General features: G+C 43.7%; 1 protein-coding gene across 4 annotated transcripts; it reads left to right on the forward strand.

The window, feature by feature from the left end:
* Positions 1-2261: 2261 nt before the first annotated feature.
* On the forward strand, positions 2262-14631 carry ADIPOQ (adiponectin, C1Q and collagen domain containing). Of its 4 annotated transcripts, none has more exons than XM_025451330.3 (3): positions 2262-2419; positions 10744-10965; positions 12051-14631. In XM_025451330.3, the coding sequence occupies exons 2-3, from the start codon at positions 10752-10754 to the stop codon at positions 12569-12571; spliced, it is 735 nt and encodes a 244-aa protein (XP_025307115.3). In that variant the 5' UTR covers positions 2262-2419; positions 10744-10751; the 3' UTR covers positions 12572-14631. The 4 variants fall into 4 exon arrangements, with proteins under 4 accessions (XP_025307115.3, XP_025307112.3, XP_048961734.1 ...); XM_025451327.3 differs by having other exon boundaries at positions 2298-2419; positions 10680-10965; XM_049105777.1 differs by lacking the exon at positions 2262-2419 and adding an exon at positions 3257-3400.
* The last annotated feature ends 1517 nt before the right edge of the window (positions 14632-16148 follow it).

Below are 16148 nucleotides of genomic sequence, written 5' to 3' on the forward strand. Positions count from 1 at the left end.
CCTAGAGGAAATGATCACATTTATTTGATTATTTCACTCTAGGTAGTAACAGTTCCGTCCTGGGAAAAAGAGTAGCCTCGAGGCATTCCTGGCTGAATGCTTTTCAGTTACGGTCTCTAAGCCAGTATGCCACAGAATTGCCTCTTTCCACACAGTGACCTTTGTGGTGGATGGCATTTTTCCCTGAGGTTTCAAAATGACAGGCTTTCACAATGTCATTGGCTGACAACCAGACCCAGCCCAGTCCTGGTGTGTTTTTGGGGCTAGAGGCATTCCACCTTGTGCAACAGTTAAAGCCTGCTGTAACCAGCTGCATTCCCATAAAGCTGGGAGAAAATACTTTTTTTTTTTGCCAAAGCTACACTGAAGTACAAATGGGGATCTTAGGGTCTCACGGTCCATCAGGAGGAGTGAGGAACATGAGTTATTAGAAAGCATACTGGTTTTCGACTCAGATCTGGGTTCAAATCCTAGATCTATGCCTTGGACAAGTCACTTAACCTCACTGAACTCTAGAGGCTTTTTTTTGTAAAATATGAGACAGCCATAGCAATCCTTAAAGGGAGATTAAATATGATCACTTACCTATCCATTGATTCAACACTTTGTATTGCCTACCTTGTACCAGATCATATTCTAGGGGCCAGGGGATACAACACTGGACAGGTAAAGCGCCTGTTCTCATGAAGTTCCCAACGTAGTGAGAGACAGAGAGACAGATAGTAACACAACCAAAAGTAAATAAGCAAATGCCACAATAAAAACAAAAACAGTGATTCAATTGAGAGTAACTGCAGCTTCTCTGTTTTCTGCTTGGTCCTACCTACCTGGTAAACTCTATTAAACCTTGTTTCCCCTGGTCCCTATCTAAGCCAGTGGGCCCTTGGAAAGGGATTCATGACTCCAATCCCAATGGCCTAAAGTGACCTCTCCAGAAAATATGTATATTAGCCAAAGGCAAAGGCCTGAGATCAGACTTTTACTTGACTTTGCTGTGTACTTTTAGGATCTGTGGGGCCAGCAGAGATGGTGTTTGGGGGCAGGCAGACACTTGCCCAGCCTCTGCCTGAGAACATTGTTTCCTTTTTTTCTTTTAAAGATTTTATTTATTTATTTTTTTATGAGTGACGCAGAGAAAGAGGCAGAGACATAGACAGAGGGAGAAGCAGGCTCCCTGCGAGGAGCCCGATGCGGGACTCAATCCCACGACCTGAACTAAAGGCAGATGCTCAACCATTGAGGCACCCAGATATCCTGAGAACATCCTGTTTCTGACTGTCTTGTAGAAGTTGTTACTGGGATCTTGAGCCCTTGCTGGGGTCACGATTTAGTGCCCCAGAATTTGTGGCTTGCAGGAACCACTCTGATCTTGAGTTTCAAAAACAGAACATGAGTTTGCCAAGAAAGAGTCCAAGGTGATGAATGTTGCCATTTCAAGCCTAAGCCTTCTAGGAACACCTACATGGGTGGCAGCTGGTGGTCCTCCAGGCTGCTCCCAGCCTAGAGCTGGGTTCCCCAATAGGTAAAGTCAGAAATATGCTTAAGGGACTGGCAAAATAAGGGCTCACATACCCACAAAAACTTAGTTTTCAAAATTTATTCGGAATTTTGGAACCAGAAAATCTTGAGAGATTGTATTCTATTATCACATTTTAGGAAAGTTTTCTGTTATGTTGAATTTGAGTTACATCAGGTTCAGAGCTCTATAACCTTTTGCAGTGAGGAGCCTCTAAAGGGCTTACTCTGGCTCTGCCCCACACCACTCCAGAAACTTCCCTTCACCTCGGTTCTCTGAATTAACCCACAAAGTCTTCCCCAAATTTGGGGTCCAGCCCAGAGAGGGGAGGATGTGTTCTATTTCTTGTTTTATTGTAACCCCTCTGACTATTCCCCCTTCTGAAGTGCTCCATGTGCACCACACAATCTCACACTTTGTCATGCACAGCGGGCAGGAGTGTGGTGGTGGTAATTGGTGTCCCTGACTTATTACGGCAAATTGATGGGGGAAAGGGGCATCTCCTGGATCACCGGGCAGTTCACTTTATAGGAGGAAGTTTCTCCCTCAGATGTCGAGATAGCTTATTTTCCTTTTTCTGGTCTTGAACCTTGCCCTACCTTCTGTTGAGGTTGTAGGAAGCAAACATAAGAGCCAAGAGAATCTGAGTGTTGTGACTGAGGATCCACTTGGCTTCCCAAACCCGAGAAGGTTTGCAGCAGGTTCCCCAGAGTGGAGACCTGAAGCAGTTGCCAGGGGCAGGGTGCCCTCCCATTGGCCTCTACCCTGACAGGGCTGGCCAATGGGAAGGGACAACTTTGGGGTGGGGATTGCCTTCCCCCTTGAGTACCAGACTGCTGAGGCTGGATCATTTCCTCATTTCCATCCCGACTGCAGTTTGTGGGTCTGATTCTACACCTGAGGGTAAGAACAAGTCGACTACAGTTCCCAACTGGGTCGGGAGGTGTGTGTAGGGGGGCTGCCTTGCAATGGAGCCTCTGGCTGGGGTTTCCCCAGGCTCTCTTGTCATAGCAGGGCACAGATAGGTACAGGCAAAACTCTGGCCAGGGCAGCACTGGCGGAGGCAGATAGGCCTTGGGCTTCTTCCTTGGTTCTCCCACATCTGTAAGAGAAAAGGAACTGTTCTTCTGATCAGAATGCCTGGGGCCATCTTGAATTTTGCCCAACTCACTCTGTGGCAAGATGCCTACCCAGAGAAAAGGTTGGGGTCAGTGAAGAGGGAGGGATGGCCCGGTGATAGAGTTCAGTCAAATAAGAAGGGAAGGAAATGACGAACTTCTCAGGTTGACCAGGTAGGCAACGAAAGAAGCACATGGAAAGGCAGCTTGGGGAAAGCCAGCGCTCAGGCTGAGTCTGGAACCCAGCTCCGCCACTTGATTCTTCTCAGCAGATATTGATTGAGCAGATTCTATAAGGCCAGACACCGGGTAGAGTTAGTGAAGTACAAAGATGAGTGAGACATAATCACTCCTTGGATTTGAGGGAATCTGTAAATATGGAGATACCTACACAGATGTGGAGATAGTTCACAGGATGATTGAGACACTCAAATGAGATACAGTGCGCTTGGTATATACTGAAAACCTATGACAATCTTATAGAAGACATTTTCTGACAGAAACCAGTGGGTCAGCCTGGCCTTTGCCAAGCCCAATCCTGCTGGCCCCCACGAGCGCTGCATCTGAGGCATCTGGTTGTTTTCAATGTCAAGGCAGAGGTCAGAGCGGGAGGGATTTTAGAGATCAGCCCAGCCCTCTTGTGTCAGTGGGTGCGGGCCCCTAGTCTGGAGAGGTTCTGGGTTTCAGATCCAACCTCAGAGGGGCTGCAGCGCCTCACTCCCGGTGACTCCTCCCATTAGGTGTAAGGCTGGCTCCTCCACGCAAGGTAGGTGAGTGACGGGGCCCTTGTTGGTAGAATGTGCCCAAAGGAATGTGCCCAAAGGACCAGGAGGGGGTCAGCTTTGTTCTGGAAACACAGAAGCAGAGAGAGAGCCCTGCAGTTTAATGGGCAGTCCTTGCAGTCTCCCTCCCTTAATTCTTGAGGAGTTGTACAGAGATACACAGGACTTGCTTCTTGTCCTTTCTAAGGTGGTTAAGGGGACAGACTTTCCATGGACTCCTTGTCAGGACAGGAGATTAGTGTCCCCACTTAGCTGAAGTCAGGAGGTAGAAACTTTGGAGAGCAGACGTTTTCAATCAGGAATTTTTTCACGTGGAGAGTGACTGGATCCTAAAAATGCATTGGAGGGATGTGCTGCTATGCTAGTTCCTGGAGGGTGTGTGTGTGTGTGTGTGTGTGTGTGTGTGTGTTGGGCGTGGAGATGCGGTTTCCAAGTAATCCTCCTAGGAGCCAGCCTGAACTGAGTTGGTTCCTGCTTCTGTCATTCATCCTTAGGTTGTAGCAGGCAAAACCATTTTTAACCTTTAAAAATGGAAGTTTCTTTTTTTCTTTTGGATTTTTTTTTAACCTATGAAAGACGCAGAAGGAGAGGCAGAGACATGGGCAGAGGGAGAAGCAGGCTCCCCACGGGGAACCTAATGCGGACTCAATCCCAGGACCCTGGGATCATGACCTAAAAGCCAAAAGGCAGATGCTCAACCACTGAGCCACTCAGGTTCCCCTAAAAATGGCAATTTCACAGAACCCACAAGAGTTGCTCACATGATCTTTTTTCTTTATTTTTTTTCCCCTCCCAGCTGTTCAGCACTTTTACTAAGAGTTGTGTGATCTTAAAGGCAGCATCTTGGTCTCTTCAAGTCTCCGATTCTTCTCTATAGTGGAAGCAAGAGCAGGGCTATGGGGGAAGTTACATGAAATAAAAGTTCCTTATCCAATTTCTACTCCAATGTACCCTTGCCGATTTTAAAGTATTCTCATGTCCCTCATCTTATGTGATCACAGTTTAGCAGGTTAGGAAGCTGAGTCTGAGAAGGCTTTTTAGAGGCCTTGTAGCATGATGGGAAGCTCACTGGTTTGGAAGTCAGAACAGGAATGTCTGAGGGATCATGTCCTTAATCTCTTGGTTTCCCCATCTCTAAAGTTGGGATTATTTTCCTTGCTTCATGGACCTCTTGTAAAGATTAAAATACATAATAGATAAAATAAATAATGGGTAAAAGCTACTAGTGTGGGAGCTGGCCTCTATGAAGATCTAATAAATGCACCCTTTCCCTTCTCGTTAACCTCCCGTTTGTAAAAGGAGGACAGGGGTGAGATGATTCTGGGGTTCATTTAGGCTCTCAGTGATCTGTGCTTTAGTGCCCTTTCCTACTGGAAGAGTTGGCACCAGATTTGGTGGCCTTTCCCCCCTCTACTATTTCCTGTCAGTCCCAAAGGAAACCCCATCCTGCATTTCACAAGATTCTGCTGTTGTTATTGAAGTTTCAGCAGGTCAAAGTGGAATTTCTTATATATTCTAAATATGAAAAGAAGAGATCATAATATGGCCCTTTAGGATCCAGAAAACATCGTGGCCATCCCCTCATATAGTTTTAAAAATGAAGAGATCCATGCCTATACACGGTATACTGTGAAAGCCAGGGCCACTGAAAGAACCCAGGCTTTGGGTTTTAAATTGCACCCCTGTACTCTTTCCCTTTTCATGCATGGGCAGAAGTTACTAATCTTCTCTGGTCCTGGGAGTTCTCTTGTGGCAGTTGTGTCCTACCTCCTGGAGTAGTAGGGATGGAAAGAGATGAAGAACAGGTGGCCGTACAGTGGTGGTCTATAGCAGGTGGTCCATAAATATTTGCTAGTTTCCCTTCTCTTCACTTATATGTGTGGAAGCTTATAAAATACCTCATACTTTTAGTCAACTGATACAATAAGATTGTGAAATAGGATAGGTAAGGATTAATATCATTAATAATCACATTTGCAGGCAACGAGCATGAGATCTGGGAGGTGAGGTCACCCAGTGTGTTAATGGTGGAGCCTAGGCTAGAAGCCAGGGCGCTTGCATTATAATCTGGAGGGCTTTTCAAGCCATTTTCTCTTATGTCCTCCATCCCATGGAGTGGAATATAAAAAGGCAGAAATGTGATCCTGATGCTTTTTTTTTCTCCTCTGAAGTATGCCCAGGGGTCCATTTTTGGGGTTTGGAAGACCAGAATTCAATTTCCAGCTCTTTTTGCATTTAAAAGCTCTAAGATCTTGGACAAGTCACTTAACTTTCCTGAAACTCACTTTCCTCATCTCTAAAATGGGTACAGTCATAGCCAACATTTATTAAGCACTGACACGTGCCATGTGCCATTCTAGGTACTTTATATGGATTTTATGCCCTTAATCCTCCAACAAATATATGACTAATACATGTTACAGGTAAGAACAGATCATTCTCACCCAAGCCCCAAGATCATAGAGCGTGTGATCCTGTTCTATTTCATACTGTTTCTCAAAATGGTTGTGAGGATTAAATGAGACATTAAGTGACACACGGAGTTCTGTAGAAACAGAATTATAAGTGAAACTTGGGGTCCAGCTTCATGATCCACATAAATGCTTTCTTTACAGGCACCATTGGGTCTTATTTTATGGTTTCATTAATTAATGTTTTCCCCTGTGGAATTAGAAGTCTTTCCAAATGTAAGTGTAACAACTGCCATATCTAAACAAAGAACACAAATAATTTTGGAATACATTTTTTTTTGAGAGTAGTGTCTCTGCCCTGACCTTCAATTGTTATCAACTGGTGACTTTTCCACCCAGAACTAAGGTTAGAAGACAACTTTCTTTTGCAATCAGAGTCTGTTCTAGCATCAGAAATTCCTGAGGATCACGTACCGATCTTCACCCCACTTCTCTTCTCAGTACCTCCTCCTCATGCCACTGTCATGGTATCCGGACTGCTTGTCCCTGTTAGTGGAGAAATCCATCCATAATACTGAAATGTTGAGAACAGAATGCCTTCCCTTGGGCTGAGAGAAGAGAATCTTAAACCAGAGAACTCCAGAGGCCTTCTGACTTTACATTCCCCCCAACAGTTTGGAAAAGCCAATCTTCTCCTATCTTTGGGTCCTCTGTAGCTGTCCCCCACCAGTTCTCATGTTCTGGGCTCTCTCTTCCTATTTCTTTGTGGAAAAGAGCACAGCCTCCTTGTTTCAGGAGAAAGCAAGCACACAACCTTTCAGAGGTCTTCTCGGGACTTGGAATGCTAATTCCAGAAGAAGAAAGGATGAAAATGACAAATAGTGGGAAACTTTGAATGCATATTAAGTCTTATTCATATGAGGTGTTCTTCCTAAATACGAAAGCGGGCTTAGCTGGTCTCTCCTCCCTGCCTTCTAATCTAACTCACCTTTTCTTATTTTGGGACCAGCCAAGCCTAGGCTGTATCTCATTTCATTTCCAGCAGCTATGGACTACACTCGCCTGAGCCCTTGAAATCCAGTAGAGGGCGACAAAAGTGTACATAGATGGTAAGGGGCGCGTCGGCTAGAGATTCACAGCTACAGAGGACCCAAGGGGCAGTGCCTGCTGCTGTGTGGTCTCTCTCGGCCCCTTTTTCTATCAATCTATCTCCTTCTCAATTCTCACTTACTTATAAGATCATAGTAAAACTTGATATTTACTAAATAAATGATGCAGCAGCTTAATAAAGAGTGGAAAGATGAACTAAAGTTGTCTTTAAACAGCTAGTCTTCAAATAGAAATCATTTGAGTTTTTTTAGATCACAAAACAAAATATTGAAGATGAATTAAAGAATGAAATTAAAATATATCAAACAATAGAAGACAAAAAGTAGAATATTTTCCAAGACCTACAAGGGCTAAGAACTGTTTACATCTTAGAAGCAAAGAAAAATAAGAGTTGACTCTAAAAATGAAAACTTCCATCACTTAGAAATCAGGGTAGACAAAAGAATAATCTACAGAATAATCACCAGAGAAAACAGGTGTGGCATATATGATAAAGTGTCTGTAAAAAGAGGTCACACAAATTGATTCAAAAGCACAGTGTGGGGAGCTTGGGTGGCTCAGTTAGTTAAGCATTTGCCTTTGGCTCTGGTCATGGTCCTAGGGTCCTGGGATCAAGTCCCACATCGGGCTCCCTGCAGAGCTCTCTTTCTTCCTCTCCCTCTCCCCCTGCCACTTCCATTGCTTGTGTGTGCACTCTCTGTCAAATAAATAAATAAAATCTTAAAAAAAAAAGAAAAAAGCACATTGTGTCCCTAATAAATTAAGTAACCCAAAACACTAAAGGGTGTATCATGAATGAGGAAATTAAGTTAGGAAATAGGCCTTTAATAAAATGTGCAACTCACTATTGATCAAAGTAGCAAGATGCCATTTCTTTTGTTCATTAAACTAGCAATAACAGAAATAGGTTTTTAAAATTTTGCTGGTGAGAGTAGTTAATAGGCTTTCTTAATAGCACACTAACACACTACCTAGTAACAGTGTAACGAACTGCAGTTTGGAAATACACATCAAGAGCCTTAAAAATGTTCATAGATTTGGGCCAGTAATTTTACTTCTGGGAATAGGTCATAACTATATAACTTGGGGATAAGCTATATGACCAAGGATAGTAGTTATGGATTTTAAAATAATACTTTGAAATGGAGGTAAGTTAAAAGTTCAACAAAATAGGAATGGTTAAGTATATTTTAACTGTTTCCATTTGATGAACTAGCACACACACATTTAAAATGAAGATTATGAAAAAAAATAAAATGAAGATTATGGGCACCTGGGTGGCTCAGCTCAGGTCATGATCTCAGGGGCCTCAGATCGAGTCCTGCTTTGGGCTGGCTTCTTGCTCAGCTGGGAGTCTACTTCTCCCTCTCCCACTGCCCTTCCCTCCTGCTCATGCTTTCTCTCTTTCTAATAAATAAATAAAAACCTTTAAAAAATGGTGATTATGAGAACCAGAAAGTGACAAGGCAAAAATGGGGGAATAAAATTTTTATGTAAAATGTGTTTTTCATTATGTTTAAAAATAAACGGAGAAAGCCTTGGGACTGGGGATCGTTTTGTTTTCTGTAGTTTCCAAAGTGTTTATATTACCAATTTTTAGTGAATACATGTGTGTGTATGTGTGTCTATATCTACATCTACATCTACATCTATCTATCTATCATCTATCTATCTATATGAAAGGTGAATTCATATATATATAGATATAGATATATAGACATATATAGATATATATAGATTCATGTTTATATGAATGAATGAATGAATGATGAGTTGGTGCGTTGCATTGAGGGCACTATAGAGCCTAGGTGATGGGGCATAGAGGTAGGATTCTAGACACCATGCATATCTTGGAGGGTAAAATTGTCAATCAGAGACTTTCTTGCCTCCTGCACACAGGAGCTGTCCCCTGAACCCAAGCCCAATTCTGGAGACTTTGGATAACTCTTAAGAGACAAGCAAACTGATGAAAATTGGTTAAGTCCTTGGTGTAAAAAAATACACGTGGACTGTGTTTAACTCAGAATCAGGTTCATGGGATTAAGCACCTCTCAAACTCCACAGAAGGTTTTAGGGCTGCCTTAATCCAGGATCCTAGGACTTATTCCCCTTTCTGTGGTGCCTTCTCTCAACTCCCTGGTGAAAGAGGGCTGAGGAGACTAAGACGTATATATATAAAGGACCATCTTCTGCGGTGGGGGTGGGATATGGAGGAACGGTGTTGAGACAGGATGTCCCCGGCCACCTGTGCCACTTGAGCTTTTTGCTAGGGCTCCCAGAACACATATTTCAAATATACGCCCCTCTCCATCCTTCTTTCCGTCTTCCTTTCTCCTCCCTCACTCCCTCCTTTCTCTGACTCTCTTGCTCTCTCTTTTCTTCCTTAGAAAGACATTTATTGGGGATCCCTGGGTGGCGCAGCGGTTTGGCGCCTGCCTTTGGCCCAGGGCACGATCCTGGAGACCCGGGATCGAATCCCACATCAGGCTCCCGGTGCATGGAGCCTGCTTCTCCCTCTGCCTGTGTCTCTGCCTCTCTCTCTCTCTCTCTCTCTCTATTTATCATAAATAAATAAAAATTAAAAAAAATAAAGTTCGAAAGACATTTATTTAGTCCCTACTAAAAAGTAGATAGTGTGTTAGGCTTTGCCTCCTGGTACCTGTAGTTTAATGGGTGAAATGAATGAGCAGATCGGGGAATCACTGGATCGTGCAGGAAGTGCAATACCAGTGGTAAGCGAGGGCAGAGTGTGTGCAGGGGAGGAATGAACAACCCCGACTGGGGAGAGAGGACTTCCTGAAAGAGAAGACATCCTAACTGTGTCCTGAAGGCTGCAGAGGGATCCGGCAGGTGAGGAGGTGCAGTTAAGAATGGCCCAGGCAAAGGGTCAGCAGCGGAGGGTCATCCTCATGGGACAGTGTGGCTCTGGTTGTCTGACTAACACAGGGAGAGGCTGTGTGTGTGTGCACTGTGCGACTGTGTATATGTGTGTGCAAGCATGTGGATGTATGCCTGTGTGTGCACGTGTGCGGGCGCATGTACAATAAACCAAATGGTCTAATATGTGATTCAGGAGATGGGCAGAGGCAGAAGAGAAAGAGAGAGAGAGGGGGGAAGGGAGAGAGAGAGAGAGGGAGAAAGGAGGAGGAACAGACATAGAAATGAGGGAGAGATGGGCAGCCCAGGTGGCTCAGCGGTTTAGCGCCACCTTCGGCCCAGGGCCTGATCCTGGAGACCCAGGATCGAGTCCCATGTCAGGGTCCCTGCATGGAGCCTGCTTCTTCCTCTGCCTGTGTCTCTGCCTCTCTCTGTTTCTCTCTGTGTCCTTCATGAATGAATAAAATCTAAAAAAAAAAAGAAAAAAGAAAAAAAGAAATGAGGGAGAGAAGTAAAGAAGAAAAAGGAAGGAGCCAGAGAGAGAGAGAGAGAAGTTGGTTAGAGTCGTCATCCTTGGAAAACTCAAGAGGTAGATTCTTGACAAATGGACTCTTGGAACTTGGTCCAAGGAGCCTGGCCCTGTGCCTATGAGGCAATTGGAAGAGTGTCGTTCTGCCCTCATTGAACTCACAATCTGTTGAGGAAAGGAGATTACACACGAAGAATAATGCTAAAATTGCAAATTTCAGGGCAGAAAGAGATCAAGCTAGGTGGAAATAGTCAAACAAGTCTTTTAGAATAGGTGAGTGTTGAGAGAGCAGGTCTCAGAAGTGGACACTGCTGAGATGGCCCGAATCCTGCTTAGGTCCTGATGGGGTGTGCTGTATGAGGTCTCCTTGCGTGGCTGACAATGCAGATCTGGGTTCCAGGGCTCAGGATGCTGTTGCTACGAGCTGTTCTACTGCTACTAGTCCTGCCCGCTCACGGCCAGGACTCCGTGGCAGAAGGGCCTGGAGTCCTGCTTCCCCTGCCGAAGGGGGCCTGCCCAGGTTGGATGGCAGGCATCCCAGGGCATCCTGGCCACAATGGGACCCCAGGCCGTGATGGCAGAGATGGCACCCCTGGTGAAAAGGGTGAGAAAGGAGATCCAGGTAAGAACAAGTTTTTTGGCTTCCTCCATCATAGACTTCTTCTGGATAGAAGAGGGCTTCTGGAACTATACAAAGTCATTAGCTATTGACAAAGGCCTAGACACAGGAAGGGAGCAATTTTTTCTGTGACCCATAAGCAACCTATAAAACCAGCACCTCCGACTCTGCTCTATCCACATCACGTTCCCTGTACTCTTTCCCACCCCCACACTATCCATCACTATTCCCAATCTGTTCACATTCATGTCTCCCTTCATTTCCACTTAATTCTCATTCCACTGATTTCCACTTAATTCCCATTCCACCCAGTGGCATTCACACTTAATGCATTCTTATAGCTCACAGTCCTCCTCCTGGGGAACTCTTGTTTCAGTTAAGAAGATAAATTTAGGGATCCCCGGGTGGCTCAGTGGTTTAGGGCCTGCCTTCGTCCCAGGGCATGATTCTGGAGTCCCGGGATTGAGTCCCATATCAGGCTCCCTGCATGGAGCCTGCTTCTCCCTCTGCCTGTGTCTCTGCCTCTTTCTCTCTCTCTGTGTCTCTCATGAATAAATAAACAACATCTTTTTTAAAAAAGTCTAATGCATGAGGCTGTTAAAGATTACTACAAGGAAGTCTATTCCAAATATGCCAGATTGAATGTGGACAAATGCCCAAAGTATGGAACAGAGAGAAAATGCAACGGTCTTAATGAAGATCTGGATTAACAAGGAAGGCTTTCAGGAGGAGGCGGGGCTTGAGTCAGGCCTTGAAGGATGGGTACACAGAATAAAGGAGGGAGTGCATCCCAGATAGAAGGGATAGAAGAGCAAATGTATGGTTGGTTGAGCCAGCATATAAAGGGTTCGCAGGGTGGAGGGTCTAGGATGCAAACTTATAGGAAATAAGGCTGGAGATGAATTTATGGAAGTCTGCTGGGGGATGTAGAAAGTATAACTCACCTCTTTGGGAGCTCCCATTGGTCCCTTGCTCTGTAAGTCAGGCAGGCTGTGGGTAAGGGCCAAAGAGACAGTGTTTCAGGCTAGAATTCACCTAGGCAGGAGTGTTCTGTTCCTTATGGTCACTGAGGTCTTTTCATTCTCTAGGTCTTGTTGGTCCTAAGGGTGACACTGGTGAAACTGGAGTAACTGGGGTTGAAGGTCCCCGAGGCTTTCCAGGAACCCCAGGAAGGAAAGGAGAACCTGGGGAAAGTGCCTATGTACACCGTTCGGCATTCAGTGTGGGGTTGGAGAGCCGGATCACTGTCCCCAATGTTCCCATTCGCTTTACCAAAATCTTCTACAATCTGCAAAACCACTACGATGGCACCACTGGAAAATTTCACTGCAACATTCCTGGGCTGTACTACTTCTCCTACCACATCACAGTCTACTTGAAGGATGTCAAGGTCAGCCTCTACAAGAAAGACAAGGCTATGCTCTTCACCTATGACCAGTACCAGGAGAAGAACGTGGACCAGGCCTCTGGCTCTGTGCTCCTTCATCTGGAAGTGGGCGACCAAGTCTGGCTCCAGGTGTACGGGGATGGGGACTCTTATGGGATCTACGCAGATAACGTCAATGACTCCACCTTTACGGGCTTCCTTCTCTACCATGACACCAACTGATCACAACTAACTTAGAGCCTCCATCTGGCCAAACAACTCCAAAGTGAAAAAACAGTCAACAGGTGTTCAGTGGAGTTAGAAGACTAATTTTGAAAAAGACGACGATGACGAAGAAGAAGAAGAAGAAGAAGAAGAAGAAGAAGAAGAAGAAGAAAGAAGAAGAAGAAGATTAATTTTTGTGTCTAGTTGGAGAGCTCTGAACATTACTCATTATTTACTCATTCATTCAGCAAGTACCTTTTCAAAAAAAATCACATACTATATTCCCTGTCCTAAAGAAAACATAGTTCTTGGCCTCAAGGATCTGTTATGTAGTAGCAACGAAAAGTTAATAATATTTCTGGGGGTGCTTCACATATATGGTGAGATAGTGGACTACCAGAAAGTATTTGGCAGTGCTATTCTGTGTCCACCCTTTTTCCTCATGTTCATGCCAATCCTGGAAGGTGCACAGGAAAGATATTATTCTTCTCATTCTACTCTTGGGTCCTGAGCCTGAGAGAGTAAGGGAATGCCTAAGCTCACACAGGTATTAAGTGGCAGAGTTAGTAACCAAACCCAGGTCTGTAGGCCTTCTCCACTAGACCCTGGCCTTTTTTTAGGAGTATACGGCCTCTTGAGAGTGTTGGTAGGGGGTCTATCACCCACCTCACCTGAGGGCCTCTAAGTTGGTCTTCATGGTGAGTTAAGCCTTTCCCCAGTAGAGCTCCCTCAGAGAAGGTGATTCTATGACTAGGTCCCATCCCGGCTGAACCACTAATTACTCTGTACTTCTGCTTCTGTGTCTTTCCTCATGCTCTTCTCTCTAGCTCAGAAAGCTACTTCCATCTCCACATGGTGAAATCCTCCCTGTTCCTCCAAACCACCTAGTCAGGAAGCTTCTCTGATGTGATAGCTCTTTCCTGCAAATTTTCCTCACAACACCGTGCCCCTGTGTCCCTCTACATATTAAGCTGGATGAGAATCCTGGGTTGACATTTTCTACCAGCCTGGAGACAACTGCCTGGAAAGGACTGTGCTTCTTTCACCTCTGAGTCCCTTTACAGGTCCTTGATAAATGCCTCATGAAGACCAAATCTCTTGAATCTCACCTCTACCCAGAATTAACTCCAGTTTAGTCTCTTCATATAACTGATCCTTATCTACAAACTGATCCTTATCTTAAAACATTTTCATTTTAGGAACTCCCTGAATTTAATCCTTTCCATTGAGTAGTTTGAATTTTTTCCACTAAGGTTTGGGTGTATTTTCCAGAATACTTAAAGAATTCTCCCTCAAGGGGGTAGCTTGAGCCTGCAATGCAAAACCCACAAAGGAATTTGGAGACGATTCTTTCCTTGAGTACCAACAAGGTCTGGAAAGACCTGGGCCTTCTGAATCTATTCTTGTTCTTTAAGAATTATAAAAGGAAGAAGAGTAAAGAAAAGAACTATCTGAGGTGATGGGTATGTGAACTAGCTTGATTGTGGTGATTATTTTACCATGTTTATCTATAATACATCACATTGTACATCTAATTATATACAATTTTTAGTTGTCAAATATTTCTCAAAAAAATAAAGAAGTATAGAAGTAGTCGATAATGATAAATATCCTCCCAGGAGACAACAGCTTGAGTAACATTTTTCAAAGTCTTTAGCAAAAGCAGAGTTAGTAGCATTCTGTATAAACAGACAGGGGAAGCTTTTTTTTATTCTCCTCCCAGTTTTATCATTCTGAATGATTCCTTTCTGTTTGTGTATTGCTTATCATTAAGGGATTATTATTTCTACATACAAAGCTTCATTTTTTAAAATGTTTGCGCATCGGGGCACCTGGGTGGCTCAGTGGTTGAACATCTGCCTTTGGCTCAGGGCATGATCCCGGGGTCCTGGGTTTGAGTTCCACATCGGGCTCCCCGCAGGGAGCCTGCTTCTTCCTCTGCCTGTGTCTCTGCCTCTCTCTGTCTCATGAATAAATAAAATATTTTTTAAACATAAAGTAAAAAAATAAAATGTTTTCACATCATCATGTTATACAAATAAAAATACTGTTTAGCATTAAAAGTAGAAGCACTTGAATCATATGGCTTTTGTTTTCATTTTTGGAGAAAGACATGGGGCTCAGAGGAGGGTGAAGGGGTAAGGGGACATTGCATGTTAGGCCTCTGTGTTATAAATGATGGAAAACAACTCTCAGTCAAGATGGGGGGAAAAAAGGATTCCTTTGCATGATGGAAACTACCAGAGCAGCTATTTTGTCATTGGGTAAGGCTTGAACCAGAGGCTCAAGTGATATCCAAGACTCTTTTCTATCTGTCCTTCTCTGCCGTCAGCAGTGTGGACTTAACTCTCAGGCTCTACACAGTATACTTCTAGGCCTTTCCTCACGATATCAAATAGACTGACTGGCAGCCTGCCAGCTCTGGCACCCGCCCACCACATCATGTGGCTAAAGGGACATTCTCTTTTCTGGTGATTCCCACGGAGGCGGGAGGAAGTTCTCTTTTCCAGAAACCCCAGCAAGTATGTTCTTGCATCTCATTGGCTCTCACTGGGTTGTTTGGCTGTCTCTGACCAATTACTTCAGTCAGGAGGATGGAGTATACTTATCGACTTAAGTTGATTATGGCTCAAGCTGGAGAAAGGGTATTTTCTCTAAGGCAAAACTGGACACAGTTGCCAGAAGTGGGAGAGTGGATAATGGATGCGAAAGCACCTGTTCACCATAAACTCTTAATGTTATGTTTGAATTTTCTTAGGTTTCTTAGATATTGCTGGAAGATTACTATTGGTTTTCTCTAAAATTTCAACAAGTGGTTGATATCTGGTCATGCTCACAGTCCCACGTCTGGGTGGGGGTGGGAGGATCTTCACAGCACTGGACATGGAGTCAATCTCACTTTAAGCTCTCTGGAGCATGGCCAATTCTTTGTGGAAACAGAGAGACCCAAACTGCATAGCCCCTCCTGAGAGGAATTGTGGCCAAGATTAATGGTCCCATGACATCTTCATGGTCACATCATATCTTCAAACATAATTATGGATTTATTCCTTTTTAGTTCTGCCAGCTTTTGCTTCCTGTATTTTGGAGTTCTCCTGTTAAGTACATACTCATTTAATATTATGTCTTCTCAATGATTTTACTCTTTCATCATTATCTAATGTCTTTCTTTATCCCTGGTCATTTTCCTTATTCTGAAGCCTACTTTGTCCGAAGTTTATATAGGCAGTCTAACTTTCCTTTGATTACTGTTTGCATCATTTATCTTTTCCCACTGTGTTGCTTTAAATCTATCTATATAGTTGACTCTTGAACAATGTGGGGTTTAGGGGCACACACCTTCCACATAGTCAAAAATCTGTGTATAACTTTTGACTCTCCAAAAACTTTTCTACTATTGAGCGGAATCCTGAATGATAACATAGTCAACTAACATGTACTTTGTATATTACATGTATTATATATTTTATAATATATTCATATAAATATTATATAATATTCTATTATTTATATTATATTTATATTTAAATATATTTTATTCTCTTTTGTATTACTTGAATATTCCATAATATTTCAACTTAATTTATTTATTGGA

This window comes from Canis lupus, chromosome 34, assembly GCF_003254725.2.
Source record: "Canis lupus dingo isolate Sandy chromosome 34, ASM325472v2, whole genome shotgun sequence".
Classification (NCBI taxonomy): Eukaryota; Metazoa; Chordata; class Mammalia; order Carnivora; family Canidae; genus Canis; species Canis lupus.